Source organism: Schistocerca americana, chromosome 1, assembly GCF_021461395.2.
Source record: "Schistocerca americana isolate TAMUIC-IGC-003095 chromosome 1, iqSchAmer2.1, whole genome shotgun sequence".
Taxonomy (NCBI): Eukaryota; Metazoa; Arthropoda; class Insecta; order Orthoptera; family Acrididae; genus Schistocerca; species Schistocerca americana.
Window position 1 is genome coordinate 783033393 of NC_060119.1, and position 21451 is coordinate 783054843.

General features: G+C 40.7%; 1 protein-coding gene across 1 annotated transcript in view; it reads left to right on the forward strand.

Moving 5' to 3' along the window:
• The window catches only part of LOC124594193 (ankyrin repeat domain-containing protein 17), a 256867-nt gene that overhangs the window by 31774 nt on the left and 203642 nt on the right, over window positions 1-21451 (forward strand). Inside the window, exons 3-7 of the mRNA XM_047132555.1 lie at window positions 7944-8094; window positions 14583-14727; window positions 15551-15698; window positions 15772-15923; window positions 16022-16150. Of these exons, the coding sequence (XP_046988511.1) occupies window positions 7944-8094; window positions 14583-14727; window positions 15551-15698; window positions 15772-15923; window positions 16022-16150 (725 nt within the window). The remainder of the gene's footprint in view (window positions 1-7943; window positions 8095-14582; window positions 14728-15550; window positions 15699-15771; window positions 15924-16021; window positions 16151-21451) is intronic.

The following is a 21451-nucleotide window of genomic DNA, read 5'->3' on the forward strand; positions in this document are numbered from 1 at the left end:
CATCTTAGCTGGTCATTGGGTCTAAATTCGAAGTGTGACTCATCACTGAATGCAATTCTGTGCTAGTCAATGAGATTCCAGGCTGAATGTGCCAGACACCACTGCAAAAGGCTTGTTGGTGTACAGAGGTCAGTGGCAGTTAGCACTGTAAGCTCAGCCCCCTTTCTGTGAGCTGCATTTTAATGGCCCTTATAGCAACTGAAGCACCAGTTGCACGTCTGGTTGGTGATCATTATTAACCTGGGGCTCAGAGTGAGTCTCTGATTGCACAGTCCTCATGTTCTGTTGTCTCTAGGTCAACCACTTCTTTGTTGACACACCCATTTCTGTCAACATTGTTGAACAATGGCACTGCCCCTATTCAAATGCCTATTGATTCACCGTGTACTCCAACTGGCTTATTTAAGTGCAACTATACCTAACCTTTGATGTGCTTGAAGCTTCATCTGTTTAAATTCCTTTGTGCTCGCAACTACTGTGTTCGGATGCAGGCTGAGTTGGCATCCCTTCGCTCCTAGCTTCAGGCAGTGTTGGCTTCAGTCACACAGCTTGAGGCTGTTGCCAATGGGTATCATTGTGGGGGTCCGGATGGGGGTTTGTCGGGGACGGCCAGCTCGTCCCACGCATCCCCCGATCGGACTACGACTGTGGTTGCCCCAGATACTGCCCGCATTGAGGCTGATCCCTCACCTGTGGTAGAGTGCGAGGTCATCTCAAGGTGTGGCAGGGGGCAAAAGACATTCCGGAGGGCTGAACGGAAGGCCTCTCTAGTTTGTCTGACGAACCAGTTTCAGGCTCTGTCTCAGGCTGATACTGATCTTCGGCCTGACATGGCTGCTTGTCCTGTTCCAGAGGTTGCCCCTCAGTCTGCAAGATCCGGGCGGTCGCAGAGGGTGTGCTTACTGGTAGTTGGGAGCTCCAACGTCAGGCGCGTAATGGGTCCCCTTAGGGATATGGCAGCAAGAGAGTGGAAGAAAACCAATGTGCACTCCGTGTGCATACCGGGGGAGTCATTCCAGATGTGGAAAGGGCCCTTCCGGATGCCATGAAGGGTACAGGGTGCACCCATCTGCAGGTGGTCGCTCATGTCGGCACCAATGATGTGTGTCACTATGGATCGGAGGAAATCTTCTCTGGCTTCCGGCGGCTATCTGATTTGGTGAAGACTGCCAGTCTCGCTAGTGGGATGAAAGCAGAGCTCACCATCTGCAGCATCGTCGACAGGACTGACTGCGGACCTTTGCTACAGATCCGAGTGGAGGGTCTGAATCAGAGGCTGAGACGGTTCTGCGACCGTGTGGGCTGCAGATTCCTCGACTTGCGCCATAGGGTGGTCGGGTTTCGGGTTCCGCTGGATAGGTCAGGAGTCCACTACACGCAACAAGCGGCTACACGGGTAGCAGGGGTTGTGTGGCGTGGGCTGGGCGGTTTTTTAGGTTAGATGGCCTTGGGCAAGTACAGAAAGGGCAACAGCCTCAAAGGGCGCGGGGCAAAGTCAGGACATGCGGGGACCAAGCAGCAATCGGTATTGTAATTGTAAACTGTCGAAGCTGCGTTGGTAAAGTACCGGAACTTCAAGCGCTGATAGAAAGCACCGAAGCTGAAATCATTGTAGGTACAGAAAGCTGGCTGAAGCCAGAGATAAATTCTTCCAAAATTTTTACAAACGTACAGACTGTGTTTAGAAAGGATAGATTGCATGCAACCGGTGGTGGAGTTTTGTCGCTGTTAGTAGTAGTTTATCCTGTAGTGAAGTAGAAGTGGATAGTTCCTGTGAATTATTATGGGTGGAGGTTACACTCAACAACCGAGCTAGGTTAATAATTGGCTCCTTTTACCGACCTCCCGACTCAGCAGCATTAGTGGCAGAACAACTGAGAGAAAATTTGGAATACATTTCACATAAATTTTCTCAGCATGTTATAGTCTTAGATGGAGATTTCAATTTACCAGATATAGACTGGGACACTCAGATGTTTAGGATGGGTGGTAGGGACAGAGCATCGAGTGACATTATACTGAGTGCACTATCTGAAAATTACCTCGAGCAATTAAACGGAGAACCGACTCGTCGAGATAACATCTTGGACCTACTGATAACAAACAGACCCAAACTTTTCGACTCTGTATGTGCAGAACAGGGAATCAGTGATCATAAGGCCGTTGCAGCATCCCTGAATATGGAAGTTAATAGGAATATAAAAAAAGGGAGGAAGGTTTATCTGTTTAGCAAGAGTAATAGAAGGCAGATTTCAGACTACCTAACAGGTCAAAACGAAAATTTCTGTTCCGACACTGACAATGTTGAGTGTTTATGGAAAAAGTTTAAGGCAATCGTAAAATGCGTTTTAGACAGGTACGTGCCGAGTAAAACTGTGAGGGATGGGAAAAACCCACCGTGGTACAACAACAAAGTTAGGAAACTACTGCGAAAGCAAAGAGAGCTTCACTCCAAGTTTAAATGCAGCCAAAACCTCTCAGACAAACAGAAGCTAAACGATGTCAAAGTTAGCATAAGGAGGGCTATGCGTGAAACGTTCAGTGAATTCGAAAGTAAAATTCTATGTACCGACTTTACAGAAAATCCTAGGAAGTTCTGGTCTTACGTTAAATCAGTAAGGGGCTCAAAACAGCATATCCAGACACTCCGGGATGATGAAGGCATTGAAACAGAGGATGACACGCGTAAAGCTGAAATACTAAACACCTTTTTCCAAAGCTGTTTCACAGAGGAAGACCGCACTGCAGTTCCTTCTCTAAATCCTCGCACAAACGAAAAAATGGCTGACATCGAAATAAGTGTCCAAGGAATAGAAAAGCAACTGGAATCACTCAACAGAGGAAAGTCCACTGGACCTGACAGGATACCAATTCGATTCTACACAGAGTGCGCGAAAGAACTTTCCCCCTTCTAACAGCCGTGTACCGCAAGTCTCTAGAGGAGCGGAAGGTTCCAAATGATTGGAAAAGAGCACAGGTAGTCCCAATCTTCAAGAAGGGTCGTCGAGCAGATGCGCAAAACTATAGACCTATATCTCTGACGTCGATCTGTTGTAGAATTTTAGAACATGTTTTTTGCTTGAGTATCATGTTGTTTTTGGAAACCCAGAATCTACTATGTACGAATCAACATGGATTCCGGAAACAGCGATCGTGTGAGACCCAACTCGCTTTATTTGTTCATGAGATTCAGAAAATATTAGATACAGTCTCCCAGGTAGATGCTATTTTTCTTGACTTCCGGAAGGCGTTCGATACAGTTCCGCGCTGTCGCCTGATAAACAAAGTAAGAGCCTACGGAATATCAGACCAGCTGTGTGGCTGGATTGAAGAGTTTTTAGCAAACAGAACACAGCATGTTGTTATCACTGGAGAGACGTCTACAGACGTTAAAGTAACCTCTGGCGTGCCACAGGGGAGTGTTATGGGACTATTGCTTTTCACAATATATATAAATGATCTAGTAGATAGTGTCGGAAGTTCCATGCGGCTTTTCGCGGATGATGCTGTAGTATACAGAGAAGTTGCAGCAATAGAAAATTGTAGCGAAATGCAGGAAGATCTGCAACGGATAGGCACTTAGTGCAGGGTATGGTAACTGACCCTTAACATAGACAAATGTAATGTATTGTGAATACATAGAAAGAAGGATCCTTTATTGTATGATTATATGATAGCGGAACAAACACTGGTAGCAGTAACTTCTGTAAAATATCTGGGAGTATGCACGCGGAACGATTTGAAGTGGAATGATCATATAAAATTAATTGTTGGTAAGGTGGGTACCAGGTTGAGATTCATTGGGAGAGTCCTTAGAAAATGTAGTCCATCAACAAAGGAGGTGGCTTACAAAACACTCGTTCGACCTATACTTGAGTATTGCTCATCAGTGTGGGATCCGTACCAGATCGGGTTGACGGAGGAGACAGAGAAGATCCAAAGAAGAGCGACGCGTTTCGTCACAGGGTTATTTGGTAACCGTGATAGCGTTACGGAGATGTTTAACAAACTCAATTGGCAGACTCTACAAGAGAGGCGCTCTGCATCGCGGTGTAGCTTGCTCGCCAGGTTTCGAGAGGGTGCGTTTCTGGGTGAGGTATCTAATGTATTGCTTCCCCCTACTTATACCTCCCGAGGAGATCACAAATGTAAAATTAGAGAGATTAGAGCGCGCACGGAGGCTTTCAGACAGCTGTTCTTCCCGCGAACCATGCGCGACTGGAACAGGAAAGGGAGGTAATGACAGTGGCACGTAAAGTGCTCTCCGCCACACACCGTTGGGTGGCTTGCGGAGTATAAATGTAGATGTAGAACCTTAGACATTTTATGTGGGATATTTGGCCAGCACTTAAAAAAAAAAAAAAAAAAAAAAAAAAAAAAAAACAGATATTCTTAATGCAGGTTGATGGTCCACATCTACACTGCTATTGCCTCTGACATCAGTATTTAGAGAACAATAATACAATATGAGTGCTCTCTTCACATTTGCATCTGCCTGGTTACCTTCCGGCAATTTTATGCAGATACACAGGTTACGGACCATGTCGCATTAAGAAATGGATCGCACCTCTACCTAGATTCGTGTACTGCAGTTTCTTTCTTTCTTGTGTTTCAGATAACAGTTGGTTAACATGATGGCCAGTGTTCTTGCTGACCCACTCCCACTTTCAAGTTCTGTTTCTCCATGACAAGTTTCATCGTATATTTTGTGATTTGTTCTCCAGTAATCCATCCCATCTTGTACGTGATGAGTACACTGATCAGCCGAACATAGTCACCACCGACCTAATATCGATATAAACCCATCCAGGCGATGGCAGAGTCACCTGGCAAGCAATGTCTGCCAGTCACGCACACATAGTGCATGTAGTATGATTGAGTGTGCTGTCCTTGTAGAGAATAGGGAGAGGGTGTGATCTATAAGTTTACCTGAGGGCTGATTGAGATGACCTGGAGGCTCAACACGAGCATATCGGAAACTGCATGATTGGTTGGGTGTTTGAGGAGGGCTGTGGTGAGTATCTTCAACATGTGACGAAACCCAGATGAAACCACTTCCAGACGTTATGGGGTTGGGTGGCCACCACTGACTACAGATGTTGGGCATCGCAGGCTGGGCAGGGTGGTGAAACAGCACAGATGGTGAACTGTGGCAGAACTAATGTCAGACTTGAATGCTGGGCAGAGTAAAAGTGTGTCTGAACACCCAGTGCATCGAACAGTCCTAAAGATAGGCCTCTGCAACCAATGACCCATGCATGTGCCAATGTTAACACCACGTCATTGGCAACTACGACTGAAATGGGCTTGTGACCATCAGCACTGGATGTCGGCACAGTGGCAGTGTTGCGTGGTCTCATGAATCCTGATACCTTCATCATGCAAATGGTAGGATAGGATGCGAATGTGTTGTCTTCCTGGGAAACAGTTTCTTGAGACCTGTGCTGTGGAATGGAGACAAGTTGGTGGCGGCTCCATCATGCTCTGGGGAGCATTCATGTGGGCATCTGTTTATACAGTGGAGCTCTTGCAAGGCACCATGATGGCCAAGGAGTATCGTATACTGGTTGCAGACTACGTACATTGCTTCAAGACGATCATGTTTCCCAACAGCAGTGGAATTTTTCAGCAAGATAATGCACCATTTTGCAAGGCCAGGAGTGTGATGGAAATATTCGAGAAACACAGTGGCAAGTTCCAATTGATGTGCTGGCCTCCAGCTGTCCAGAGCCGAATCAGATCGTACACATCTAGGATGTGATTGAATGTGACATCAGAGCTCATCGCCCCCCTTGCTGAATTTTGGGGAATGAGGTGACTTCTGTGCGCAGATGCGTTGCCAACTCCCTCCAGTGACCTACCAAGGCCTCATTGCTCCCATGCCATGATGCGTAGCTGCTGTTGGCCATGCCGATGGTGGACATACCAGCCATTAGGTACGTGGTCATAATGTTCTGGCTGATAAGTGTGTGTGTGCTGGATGTGTTCTCCAGAATTATTAACACCGCTTCTATTGGTGGTGTGCCAAATGTAAAATGGCTGCGTATGTGTTAGATATACTTTTTCACTTAGCTATCACAGCTAAGACTGAGCCTAAATGCTTGCTGCAAATTCAATAAGTGCAACAAAAATGGTGACACTACGGTTTCAGTGCTAACTACAATAATTTGTAAGTCATAGTTCCAGCTCAAGATGCTTGTACTGCTGAGAATTTTTTTGTCTACGTACAATGTTAATCATCTACACATTAGACTTCTATGTATGTATGTATTTATGTAGGTATAATTGCAACTTCCTTCTAATTTGAGAGTGGGATTTCTAATTAGACACAATCAACCCTTCAGCATAACAAAGTTTGTCTTATTGACATCTGTTGGCTTTACCACAGTGCAGTTAATCATTTGGGAATTCTTTATGGACAAAAAGTCAGACATTGCAGAATCACCTGCATGTTGTGAGTGGAGTCACCATCCTGTGGGGTGCCTCTGATTATTTCCCACAGGAGTCACAGGTTGGTAGCAGGAACATGCCACTGTGCAATCCAGTTATGAGCAAGGATAATTCTGAGTAGGGATCACCCAATGAAGAGTTCCATGATTGGATGTCTTAGCTGCTGGACCATGACCATACAAGATTTACATGCATCTTAGAATGTGGAGATGTAGGAATTGGTAAACACCCTGGCAGGCCTTAGGTGTATTAAATGCAATTTAGGTAATGCATCCAGAATCAGCCTGTACATTCCTCATAAGTGAATAGTCTTCGAATGTTTACAGGAGATGAAATGAATCTTTTTCATTACTTTGGTATTCAGAGGCAAACAGTATGACACTGTTCAACATCCTATCCCACCAGAACTGTCAGCAGATCAGTTAACACTTCTACATTAGAATATCTAGCTCCTGAGGTCAGATAACCTCATTACTTTTGGTCACATTAGGGATACAGTCAGGAGGAATGTATGTGCTATGGGCAATGGATCTTGAGCAAACCAGTCGGCTAACGTTGTGGACTGTTTTCGAAAGTCATAGACCATAATGGTTCCCCAACACACACACTGTGTCTCATGAAGTAATTTTATGAGGAATCACCATCATAATTAGAGAAAGAAACTGCATCTCACTAGTGGGGTGATCTTAATTGTGTGCATCATTTAAGCAAATATCGGCTCAAAAAAAGTGAATTTAATTTACAGTGATGTGTTTGTAATAGTGCTGAAGTATTGCTAAATTAAAAATGTTGAAGGATGCTTATAAGTCCTTGCATTTGTCCCAAGTTTAGGGAGATGTGAGTAGCACTTATTGCACAATGTTCATCTCTGTCAGAGTAAAGCTGTGATTGACACCATAGTGCTTTACAAGGCTACCAGGGGTGAGAGAAGTGCTAAGTGATGGAAAAAATGGTAGGACTGACAAGGAACTGATCGAAGAACCCTTTTGATTTACCATCTTTCCAGATGTTTAAACTTCTTGTCATTGTAAAGCATCAAACTGGAACTGATCAGCATGGCATATAATTTTCTAGTGACAGATAAAATCAGAAATTTTAGGCCCATAAAGTAAATCTTTGCAGTCTTGGAATTGACCAATTTTCATTTTTAAAGGGGTGTTACCTTTTTAATGTACCTTTGTATGTTGCATGTTACCACTGCTTATGTGAAAACTTCAAATTTGCAGGATCTTACTGTCCTTCATTTACTCTCTTTTCTGCGAGTTGCGCAGTAAAATATTGAAGGTTAATGCATTGTTTTTGTATTGGAGTGTATAGCAAATTGAGAAGATCAACAACAGGTATAAGAAATTAGTCAAGAAGGTAGGGTTTTGTATAATGCAGACAACAGATTTCTCCTTTACCTTTCCAATTCCATAAGCTACATAATGCTGTATGTTGCATCATGTACTACACACAAGTACTGATGATCGTTTATTTAACTTGATGTACAGGTATTGGAAAATTATCTGCAGGAGATGGGAAACATCTAGCAGATCCGGAGGTCTTGCGGCGCTTGACTTCTAGTGTATCTTGTGCATTGGACGAGGCAGCAGCTGCCCTAACACGTATGAGGAGTGAAAACCCACGCCAGCAACCTGAAAGGTATTTTAATAATCCATAAACATTTTTTTTTAAAAATTAGCATTAGATGGCATTCGTATAAGCATAGGAACAGAAGATAGCTGTTTTTTCATATTAAAAACAGCTTCGGTTCAGATTAATTAATAGGACTTCACCTGAGTGTTATCATGAACAGTGATCATTGAAATGTTTGACTTCTTTAAAATAACTGCAGTAGCAACAAACCCACAGGAAGACCTCTGCAAGTGTTCCTGAAATGTTTGTACATACTGTTTTGTACATAGGGCAGCCACAGCTAACAAGTACATTCTTAATATTTAAGAATCATCAAACTGATTTTTACTAAGAAAGACCTTATGAATTGATGTGATTGACAGTGAATGTAAAAAAAGTCTCTAGCTGGTATGTCGTCATTTATTGGAAACACTACTGGTTTCACACCATTACAGATGCATTTTCAGTTGATGCACTGATTAGTCCTCAAACAATTGATAAGCTACACTATCCTATAGTTCATTTGCAAAACGAGAATGTTGAGCTATTGTAGGCTGTTGTCAATAGCAAAGTTTGTCTTAAGGACAAGTAGGCGAATGTCAGGCTGAAAACAAGGTGTGGTAAGACCCTCAAGCAGATGTTTGTTCTGCCAATGCTATGAACTGTTAATTGGGTGTAATGTGCTAGAAGCTCAAATTGACGAACATTCGCAAATTTGATAACACGAATCACGCGATTCTCAAAGCTATTTTTGAAGCTTAATAAAAGTCATAAGATAAGTAAAAGCATTCTATAATACATGTTTGCTCCAGCAGATGTAGAACGAGTACAGGAAACACCTGCGACAGCTATTGCTGTTACTGATTTTATATCTTTTATTAAGGTATGTCTGCAAAAAAGCCTTGGGAATCACATGATACATGGTACAAACTCGGGGTGAATGTTTGCCAATGTGAGCTTCTAGTACAACAGCACCAATTACTATTCTGTAGCATTTACATAACAAATGCTTGCTGTTTCCACATTACCTTAATGGTCTCACCACCCTGTGCATTCTTAACTCCAATTTTAGTATTGACAAAATTTTTGATTTGAAACTGAACTATGGGACATCATAGTTTCAGTGATTGTTTGAGGGCTAATTGTTCCACCTGTAATGGTGCAAAACTGGTAGTGTTGCCAATAAAATACTACATACCAGCTAAAGGGACTTTGTTTACATTCACTGTAAATCCCGTGAGTTCATAAGAATTTTTTTTGGTAAAATACAGTTTAAGAATCTTCAGTTATTAACAGTGAAATATTTCTCTATTCCTATAGGCAGCTACTTTTACAACCTGGTGTATTAAATAACTGGCCATGGAAACCTCTCCAGTTTTGTAACTGAAAAAATTCAGATGCGGAAGTTAGCACTTCATTCTTTACATTTGTTGCCCAAATTTTGTGTGTGTGTGTGTGTGTGTGTGTGTGTGTGTGTGTGTGTGTGTGTTATTTTGCAGTTTCTTTTATGAGATGATACTTCAACAGTAAAATGGCAGAAACCTTTTAGGCGGCATATTTTCAGACAGACTGAAGTATGTATGGTATTGTCAGACCCCTATATGCTACGGTCCGACCCATTTACAAGAAAGGCAGTAAAAAAGATTTGAATAATAGACGAATTCCATTGCATACTGCCACCTCAAAGGTACTGGAAAAGATAATGTGCACTAGAACAGTAACATAAAAATCTCAAAATAATGTAGATTTCGAAAGGGTCTCTCCACAGAATATCCCAATTTTCAGTTTTTGAGCCAAATTACACAAAGTTTAAAGGACAAAATATTTGCTCACTGGTATTTTCTGTGCCTTCTCGAAAGCATTTGATTGTGCAGTTAACAGTATTTTCCAAGTGTGCCTCGTGACATACGAGCAACAGCTTCTCAGTACATTTGCGCTCTTATGTATTTATATCTGTTTTTTTAATTTTTTCCTTACTATTGTAGGTACCATTTGCCCTTTGTTTCTGGTGTTTTATTTAGTACCAATGATACTTTTGTGAACTCTAGCTGCTTCTAGATCAGTAATACTCAAAATTGCATTCATAATAAGTAAATAGATTTTCTGCACCCATAAGTGGAAACCACCATGTTTAATAATGCCATCAAAGCTGTTGTTACTTCCCACGTCAAACATGCTTCGTATACTGAAAACGATGGAAACTCCAGGTTGGAACTTCAATAATATTAGGAAAAGGATAGATTGTTCCTCAATGTAAGGTGAACCGTTGAGTTTAAGACAGGCACATGAGGATTGTTTCACACTTACAGCTTTTAGCCAGCAGACATGTAGTAAGCTGCAAACTTTTTCTTCTTTTAATCATTTTAGGGGGACTGTCAATGGATAAAGTTGCAAATTGCTAAGTGTTCTCAAGGTCTTGGTATTTGCACATGGTCAGTTACTCTGAGTTAATCTGCCTCAAGACGCACACACAAGTTTGTAACTGTAACATTTATTTGTCTTATTGTCAAACTTTTAACATAATATTAAATCTCTTACTGATTAGCTTATGAAAGAATTTTAAATTACAGATTTGGTCAATAATTACACAAAAATGGAAAAAAAAAATTATTTATTGATTTTTTTTTGGAAGCCGTTGGATAGGCAGCTTGCAACTTGTGCCAGGTTCGTGCATAGTTGCTAGGCAATGCAAATTAATGTGTGTCCACCCTTCACCCTCATGACAACGTAAACTCTGCTGGAGACATGTTCATTGAGGTATCTGCATGTCTGTCAGGAGCCATCACCAATAAAGGTAGTGATGTCAGACACTGGGGGTTTGGAGCAAAGTTAGCATAAATAACTCATGACTGGAGGGATTCCGTTGGGTACAAGTGGGGACTCTGGACAAGCCAGTCCATTTCAGGAATGTTACTGTCCACAAATCACTGCCCCACAAATACTGCTTTATGACAGGGTGCATTGTCATCGTGATAAAATTGCTGTCTCCAGACTGACCCTCTATTGTACATAATTCAGAATGCTAGAAAATGTGTTCATATCCTTCCGCATTTAGTGTTTTCTTTAGTGCAATAAAGGGACAACATCCGAACCATGGAAAACTCGCAGTACTGTAATACCACCAGTGCTGTACTACACTGTGGGCCCTACACATGATGGCAGGTAACATTCTCCAGGCATTTACCAAAACCCTGACAATTAACCTAGGATTGTCACAGGATATAGCATGATTCTTCACTCCAAATGACTCATCAGCAGTCATACATTGTCCAGTGCTGTTGCTCTTTGCACCACCTCAATCATCACTTAGCATTGACTCTTGAAATAAGTGGCTTATGAGCAGCTGATCAACCATTTTACCCCATTCATCTGAACTCACTATGCACAGTGTGTTTTGACTGCTGGTAGCAGTTTGGAACTACAGTGATTTATTTCACTGATTTAATGTGATTTTTACAAACACTTTCTGCAGTGGTTGACAGCCCCTGTCCTTTTGTACACGAGATCTCTCTGGTATTGGTTTAGCTGCGGTTGTTCCTTCATGTTTTCCCTTTGGAACCTACATCTACATCTACATTTATTCTCCGCAAGCCACCCAACTGTCATTACCTCCCTTTCCTGTTCCAGTCGCGTATGGTTCACGGGAAGAACGACCGTCTGAAAGCCTCCGTGCGCGCTCGAATCTCTCTAATTTTACATTCGTGATCTCCTCGGGAGGTATAAGTGGGGGGAAGCAATATATTAGATACCTCATCCAGAAACGCACCCTCTCGAAACCTGGCGAGCAAGCTACACCGCGATGCAGAGTGCCTCTCTTGTAGAGTCTGCCAATTGAGTTTGTTAAACATCTCCGTAACGCTATCACGGTTACCAAATAACCCTGTGACAAAACGCGCCGCTCTTCTTTGGATCTTCTCTGTCTCCTCCGTCAACCCGATCTGGTACGGATCCCACACTGATGAGCAATACTCAAGTATAGGTCGAATGAGTGTTTTGTAAGCCACCTCCTTTGTTGATGGCCTACATTTTCTAAGGACTCTCCCAATGAATCTCAACCTGGTACCCACCTTACCAACAATTAATTTTATATGATCATTCCACTTCAAATCGTTCCGCACGCATACTCCCAGATATTTTACAGAAGTTACTGCTACCAGTGTTGTTCCGCTATCATATACTCATACAATAAAGGATCCTTCTTTCTATGTATTCACAATACATTACATTTGTCTATGTTAAGGGTCAGTTGCCACTCCCTGCACCAAGTGCCTATCCGCTGCAGATCTTCCTGCATTTAGCTACAATTTTCTATTGCTGCAACTTCTCTGTATATTACAGCATCATCCGCGAAAAGCCGCATGGAACTTCCGACACTATCTACTAGGTCATTTATATATATTGTGAAACGCAATGGTACCATAACACTCCCCTGTGGCACGCCAGAGGTTACTTTAACGTCTGTAGACGTCTCTCCAGTGATAACAACATGCTGTGTTCTGTTTGCTAAAAACTCTTCAATACAGCCTCACAGCTGGCCTGATATTCCGTAGGCTCTTACTTTATCAGGCGACAGTGTGGAACTGTATCGAACGCCTTCCGGAAGTCAAGAAAAATAGCATCTACCTGGGAGCCTGTATCTAATATTTTCTGGGTCTCATGAACAAATAAAGCGAGTTGGGTCTCACACGATCGCTGTTTCCGGAATCCATGTTGATTCCTACATAGTAGATTCTGGGTTTCCAAAAACAACATGATACTCGAGCAAAAAACATGTTCTAAAATTCTACAACAGATCGACGTCAGAGATATAGGTCTATAGTTTTGCGCATCTGCTCGACGACCCTTCTTGAAGACTGGGACTACCCGTGCTCTTTTCCAATCATTTGGAACCTTCTGTTCCTCTAGAGACTTGCGGTACACGGGTGTTAGAAGGGGGGCAAGTTCTTTCGCGTACTCTGTGTAGAATCGAATTGGTATCCCGTCAGGTCCAGCGGACTTTTCTCTGTTGAGTGATTCCAGTTGCCAGTTGTCGTTTTGGGCAGCTTTAGTAAGGTTGAGATGTCCTTGTTGGGTTTCTTACTTGTGTTATATCCAGTGACTGGTCTATCTTGACCTCTCCTGACCCTGCTATTACTGCTCCTACTTTGCTGATGAAACCATGAGAGAATACTCCCTGCCTCCACTTAGACTGTTGGGTCCATGTCTATGACATCTAGCCATCAAATCTACATTACATAGGGGTTTCCAAAAACTTTTGCTCAAATAGTGTAAATAAAATACATTGGGGATTTAAACTTTCCATCACTTGTGAACTTGATTAAGTTGACACTTGAAAATTTGGGAGACATGATCTTGAAAGACAGTGCTTAGGAGGTATATGTCAAGAACTTCTCAGAAGGCTCCATTTTGATTAAAAATTTACCCAAACTGAATACCTGTTTGCTGAGAATTCAGTCTTGCTGTATTCAAAGAGAAATTAGTTGACAATTTCCTTTATTGTTGCTATCCTGAAGAAATTGTAAATATTGATGATCCATTAGTACCAAGTGAGATATTTCAACCAAGTTAAATTCTGAAGAGATACTCATAATGTTTTGAAATTGTTGATTATTACTAAAGTAGATAAAGCATGTAATTAAGAACTATTCAGGCTATTTACAGGCTCCAAAAAGAAAAGTGAGTTGCACAATAAAAACAGGTTTATCATGTACTATGTGATTCAAGAAAGCCATCAACAAAATGCTGTCCACTATGATAATGCAATTAATATGATTGTTTGCTAAGGAAACGAAAGATTGCTGTAGCCATTTTGCATATTGACATGGCAGTAATCAAAGAGGACTAGATTGGAACAAAACTTGCCTTAACAGCTTGAACTGCAGGAGTGTTGAGTGACCATATAACTGTTGATTTGCTAGAAAGTTTGCATGTAAGAGGTGACCAATTCATGTCTCTTACAAGATCTTGGACAAGATACAATGCTGAGCTGAGCACTACATCACACCACTGTTTCTGCTTCGGACTCTCCATAGTATTTATCTGCTTTGAAAACTATGATTGTCATTTCTTAACATAATACCTGCTGTATTTGCATTACGCAATCCATAATGAACACTATAGTGACCAACTACTCTCACCATGCCGAAATTGACATGAAGAGAGAAGCTAAATACCTATGCACATCTTGAAGCACACCCTCCAGCCAGATGTGGCTCAGTGACAGTATTGGCTGGAGTGTCATGTGATATACTGCCCTTGACAACAAAAGACTGAAGAGAGTCAAAGCAAATTGTTAGCACCAGCAAGGTCAACAGTCAATAGAAGATTCTGGAGAAATGTAATTAAAGTACCAAATAAGCAAGTTGACATCTTCTAAAGAACACCACAAAGCAATGTGCAGAAAAGTGAACTCATTAACTATAACTATTGTAGCAGTAATTGTGACATAAAAATGCTTTAGATTTGAACAAAAAAATTACAGCTGTTTAATTTTTGTTCCTTAAACTTCTTAATAGGTCACTAGTTGAGGCTTGTACTGACGGAGACGTTGGAACAGTACGCAAACTGCTGACAGAAGGGAGAAGTGTCCACGAGACGACGGAAGAGGGGGAGAGCTTGCTCTCATTGGCGTGTTCGGCCGGTTACTACGAGCTAGCTCAGGTATGTTTTAATTACGAAAGCCACATGGTTAATGCTTTTATACTCTTACTAGCTTAGCACCTGCTGGTTCACTCACATAGACTGTATGGTCTGTGCAGATTTTTTCCGTTATCCAAATTTTTATGTTCTTCGCAAACTGCAACATCTAAACTTTACACCTTAAGACCATAGAAGCGTGGTCTTACCCAAATGTACTCATGACCAAAAGCGATTCTGGTAGCTGGAGTCAAAGGTTTTTGTCAGTCATGCCTTTTGGGTGCTTGTGGCGATATTTACACAGAACCTTTAAGCTCTTGACACACGCATCTCTTTACATCTAACTGGGAAGTGAAATAACAAATTACATAGAATTTGCTAATACCAAATTACATAGGCTTTGCTGGAAAGGTTTTTAATATAATGAAATATTTTCTTAAATATTTTTATCCTCTATTCACTCCCCTTAGGGGTTGAATTTCCAAAAATAGTGAAACATGTTTTTTTTTAATTTCCAAACAAGAAGTCAAATACCAGTTTTCATAGGTGTAGCTTTAAAAATGCCTTAGTAGTTCTTCAATAATCCTTTTTTTTAATTTTATAGCCTTTCATCCACTAATCTACCTCCTTAGTGGTTGGAATTTCCAGAAATGCTGAAACAAGTATTTTTTAAAATTTCTGAATGAGAAACAGAATACCAGTTTTCGTAGTTCTAGCTTCAGTATTGTAATAGCAATGTGTTAAAAAAAATTTTCATCCTCTTTTTCAACCCCCTTAGGAGTGGAATTTCAGTCAGTCAGTCAGTCAGTCAGTCAGTGGTTTTTAAGCTTTATTTTTCTTTCTATAGGTGTTACTGGCCATGCATGCCAATGTAGAGGATCGAGGGATCAAGGGTGACTGCACACCCTTGATGGAAGCTGCATCAGCGGGTCATGTAGATATAGTGAGATTACTCATTGCACACTCTGCTGATGTGAATGCCCAGTCATCGTCAGGTAATTTCATGCCATTTTGCTCTAAATTTGTTTAGTGGACTTGCATGAATCTCACACCATGGTTCTTTTCCAGGCAACACACCTTTAATGTATGCTTGTGCTGGAGGCCATGAAGAAGTGGTAAGGACACTTCTTGAAAACTCTGCTAATGTTGAAGATCATAATGAAAATGGCCATACTCCCCTGATGGAAGCAGCCAGTGCGGGTCATGTTGGTGTTGCAAGGGTAATTGAAGTTAATTCTGTAAAATGTTTCACACACTAAAAAAATCTTTTCGAGAAAAGAATGCAGTGACATTGCAGTTAATTTTCCTCTCACGACAGATTCTGTTGGAACATGGTGCGGGAATCAATACCCACTCCAATGAGTTTAAGGAATCTGCACTGACTCTTGCCTGCTATAAGGGACATCTAGACATGGTGCGGTTTTTGCTGGAAGCTGGAGCTGATCAGGTAGGGGAATGTTTTGTAACTGTTGACCTTCTTCTTCTTCTTCTTCTTCTTCTTCTTCTTCAACTTTTTCCCTTCGTATATTAAGTGATTTTACAGTTCACACCTTTGCCTTGATTTGCCATTTCTTTGACATTTCTTAGCCAGTCCATTATTTTTTGTTCATTTCATTTTGTTCTGTTTCTTAAAAAAAAAACATTATTTATGCCCAACCTATCGGTAGGGTTTTCTTAATGTCTCCATTTCTGATTTTTTTTCTCCTTTCATGCAATTCGGTAACTTAAAAATTTCATTTCTGCATTGTGAATGTCTTCTTGTTTAATATATTTTAATCACTTCCATGTAGCAACACCAGAACAACAACCATCTTTTAAAATTTTATTCACAGCTCATCATGTTTATGTACCTGTTGCTCATTTTGTGTTGTATGTTGTCACAAGACAAGTCATAACCAAGGTAATTGTAGTGGGTAAGTGGACCAGAATTCTGTTATCAAGTCATTGTTATAGTCTTGAGAGTTATAATATCATATTACATGTAATACAGATTACGTTCGTGAATTATTTTTTGTTATAAAATTGGGTTGAGGTCATCAGTCTCAAGAAGTGAATTCATTAATGAAGGCTTATTCTGTTGAGCCACTGTGTTAAGTTATGAACATTGTCAATACAAACATTAAATAAAGTAAGAGAGAAATAGCAGATCTGTTAATTTGTAAGACAGTGCTCTTTTCTGATATGGTTATTCTATATTAAGTGGACCAGTTTTAGGAATAATCCCCACATGGCCCTCTCCAGTTGGAATTAAATTTTGCACAGTATTCCCTATAAGCTCATTTTATACCGGGACAAACTTAAGTGAACGAGCATCTGCGAGGGCTAATCCTTTCTGGTGTAAAAGCTGGGCAAGCACAAGTGAGCAGTACTCAGTTGTGTGGTTCGCTTTTGCTGGTGTTAGTGTATACTCTACTGGTTGTAATTATTTTAGTGAGTTATCAAAGGAAGTTCATGTTTCCTCCTCTTCGGTACTTGCAGCACAGAGAATATTCGTCTGCTTTTCTGCATGTGCACTACTTCCATTGTTGACATGAACTGAATGAGGGGTGGACTGGGCTGAAGAGAATGCAGTGATGCTGATAAAAGAATATACAGGGTGAGTCACTAACTATTGCCACCTAGAATAAGTCCAAAAGGATGATAGTAGCTGAAAAGCTTGTGGGACAAATGTTGCATGGGATAACAGGGGCCATACCATGACATTGGTTTTTTTCTTGCTAGGTGGGGTCACCTCAGAGGTACGAAGGTTAACTTTTTTTTTTTATAATGGGATGCTATAATTTGGTATTTATTTTCTGATAGTGGCTATCGAGATGAACCCAATGAAGAGTAAGAGTAAGGTCTTTGAAGGTCAACGTAGGTCTAAAAGGTGGCATTAACGTGCATTTACAGAAAATGTTGAAAAGTGATGACCATCAGTATCAGTGCAGCGCTGCAATCTTCTTATCATGGATTCAGTGGTATTCCTCATCACTTCGACACTTATCAAAGCACATGCTCTGACAATTCTCTCTCGTATATTGTGCAAATAGTAAATATTTACTAAATATGGCATATCAATCTAACATGCCATTGACATGTAATCACCATTCGACGGTTTTGAAATATGACACTAATAAGAATGGTAAAACTAGTATCGTTGAATCAAGTGAATGTGAATGATGTATTCCTTGGAAGAACAAGTCTATATACTTTTCAATTACAGAGAATGCCAACGAAATTCAGTGAGAGCTAGAGACTTACACGCTGAAAGATATCCTCATCGTACTCACCCTAAATGTCATACATTTAAATATGTTTATGATAAATTGAGAACAACTGGATCTTTAACGCATCGAAACATAGCCGGCAAAGGAAAGTTACTAACGAGGAAATGGAAACTGGTACTCGTGCCACTGTGGTTAGAGATCCTTTATTATTATTATTATTATTATTTTTTTTTTTTTTTTACCGATGAGGCTACATTCACGAATTATGGAAATGTTAATTGGCATCACACACATTATAGGGAAACTGAAATCCATGTTGGCTGCGGCAAGTTGCACATAAAGAACCATGCTCGGTGAATGTGTGGTGTGAGATTCTGGAGGACAGAATTATAGGCCCCTATTTCATCTAAGGAAGCACACCACATTCCTGCAAGAAACATTAGGTCTGTTATTGGAAGAAATACCTTTAGGAACAAGGAACAGGATGTTGTATCAACACGATGGGTGTCCAGTACATTTTTTGCTGATGGCTAGGAATGAGTTGCAGAGACAATTCCCAAATCATTGGATTGGATGTGGAGAAGATGGGTCGTGCCCAGCTTATTCACCAGACTAGACACATCTGGATTTTTTTCTTGTGGGGATTCGTAAAAGACATTGTTTAAAAAGATGTTCCAAGTACACCTGGAGATATGTGAGAGAGAATTGTCAGAGCATGTGCTTCGATAAGTGCCAATGTGATAAGGAATACCACCCAATCCACGCTAAGATAATTTCAACACCACATTGATACCAATGGTCATCACTTTGAACACCTTCTATTAACGGATGTTTGTGCCACCTTCGTGACCTTCCTTGACCTTCAAAGACCTCACTGTTACACATCATTGGATTCATCTCAATAGCCGCTACCGTACCAAACTAAAGCATCCCATTTTTTTAAAAAAAGTTGACCTCTGAAGCGACCTCACCTAGCAAGAAAAAACCATCATCATATATTATGGCCCCTGTTGTCCCATGCAACTTTTGTCCCACAAACTTTTCAGCTCACATCATACTTTCAGAGTTATTCCTTGTGGCAGTAGTTAATGACTCACCATGTACTTTTGGTGCTTCTGAAATCCAAGAGCTCAACAACACAAATGCAAGTAAAACTATGTATCTGTTGTAAAACACTTGATTTTTTTATTTTAGTTACCGTATTTACTTGAATCAGTCACAACAGTTTTTAAATGAAATGAAGCATATGAGTAGAATATGAAGTAAGGTATAATAATCGCCAAATGATATGAGAGACACTTTCCAAAGAGCTTATAAATAGTAAAGTTGGGACTTTCAGTTAAGCAGGCAGTCATTCATTCCTGTTTTCCAGTTGGATTAGCCGCATAACTTCCGGAGAATTGGCAGTAAATTTCTTACTGTTATGTAGACTTTGTAAGAAACTTAATACTTCAAAACTTACGAAATTACAGATTTCTCTCTCTCATTGTTATACAAAAGTAAGTTGTTATATACAGATATGATAAACAAGTTGGATTTCTCTATACCAGTTGAAGTGAATTAGTGTAATTGAGCATAGTTGTTGCTCATTCTGTATAGCCAGTTATTCTGTAAATTCATAATGCACAAAATGTTTGCCCTGTGGATAGTAATCAGTGTAGTAATGGTTTTGAAAGCTTTGCACTTGTTAATTGTTGTTAACTGTTACTGTTTTATATTTTCCTGCATATTATTAGGGCTCACTAATTCTTAATCTCTGTATTTGTTTTGTACAATATATAAATTTACAGACACGAAGAAATGAAATACGAACACAAAGTGCATAAAGCACTAACATAAAATAATTGATGTAGTTAGTATTGCATGTAATTTGCAAATACATAAGTTTTTCCAAAATTATTATGTAAAAGAACATCGAGAGTTTTCCAACTGTTGAAGCTTTAGTAGTTAGACTTTTTCGTGAAAATACTGATAAAAATGAATAGGAAGTAAAAGGTCTGTCCCAGCCAATATAGTACAAGTCTTTTACCTTTTAACATATCTCATTACCCATTCACAGCTACATACAGTAAGTTTCAGGAACTCACTGACAATCTTGGAGGAGTAATAGATCACACCAATAGGATAATTTTTAACTGTGGAACACTCTTTTTAACTTGGCATTTGATTTCCACATGTGTAACATTCATGTGTTTTTAAGAAGAAGAAGAAGAAGAAGGAAAAAAAAGCGCACAAATTAAAATTCACTAAAAATACACAGCTCAAAAGAATTGGGGTGACATGACATTGGGTCATACTCTGTTGGGCATTAATTGAGGACTGGGTATGTGACCCAATTACACTTTTATCTTTCACAAGTTAAGTTCCCAATGAATTAAATCATTTCAGCCTCTATTGTTTACATACAAAGAACTGGAATATATGACAATTGTTGAAAACAAAGTGGAAACATTCATTCATCCCATCACCTAGGTGCTTTTCATTGGACTTTTAACAGCTTCAGTAACATGTATGCCCTCCATGATCATATATCACTGCCTGACCATTACACGGCAGAAGTCTATAGAGGTTACCCTGTGGTATTCACATTCTTCAATGAGTTTTTTGGATTCTGTGGCAGTACAGGAGGAACATAAACATGTCTGGCAAGCATGTCCCCCGCTGGCGAGTCCATTACTTCAGTGTCCAGTGTTCACAAGACATCTCCGCTGATGCTTACAACGTGGGGCCTGGCATTAGAAGGAATTCAGGGCTGCCACAGGCCCTGGCATTAAAAGGAATTTGGGATCACCACCATATGAAGAAGCTACCACATGGTCCAACAGGATCTGTTAGATGTACTGCTTGGCAGTAACGTGACAAGATCTGTATGTCTGCACTGCACTGAGTGAGGTGGCACAGTGGTTAGCAAACTGAATTTGTATTTGGGAGGACGGATTCATATCCAGGAAGACGACTGTTGAAACCTGCATCTGGCTATCCTGATTTAGGTTTTCCATGATTTCCCTAAACTGCTTCAGGCAAGTGCTGAAATGTTTCCTTTGAAAGGGCATGGCCGACTTCCTTCCCCATCCTTCTGTAATCCGATGGAACCAATGACCTCGCTGTTTGGTTCTATCCCCCAAATCAACCAACCAGTGTAAGGCTGCCAACACTGAGGCCACCTCACATCACCACAGAACCTTGGAAATATGTCGATTTCCTGGGCAGCATTTGGCAGGTACTGCTCACCACAGGTCTCCACACACAAATGCAGCCACACCTTGTGTCTGAGGATATCGGGACTTGTCTGTGAATAGCACATTTCGCCAGTGAAGAAGTTACCAGTTGACGTGGGAACGGCGGCACTCAAGGCGAGCTGCAAGATACCATGTCAAATGGGGGTACATGAAAAGGATGTCTGGATGATAAGGTCCTTTTTTGTAACCTGTTCATTACAATCTGATTGGATTCAGTGGACCTTCTGAGAACATCTTGCAGTGATCTGTTGGTATCTATAATGCTCCATACAGAAATGGCCAGATATGTCTTCACATGGG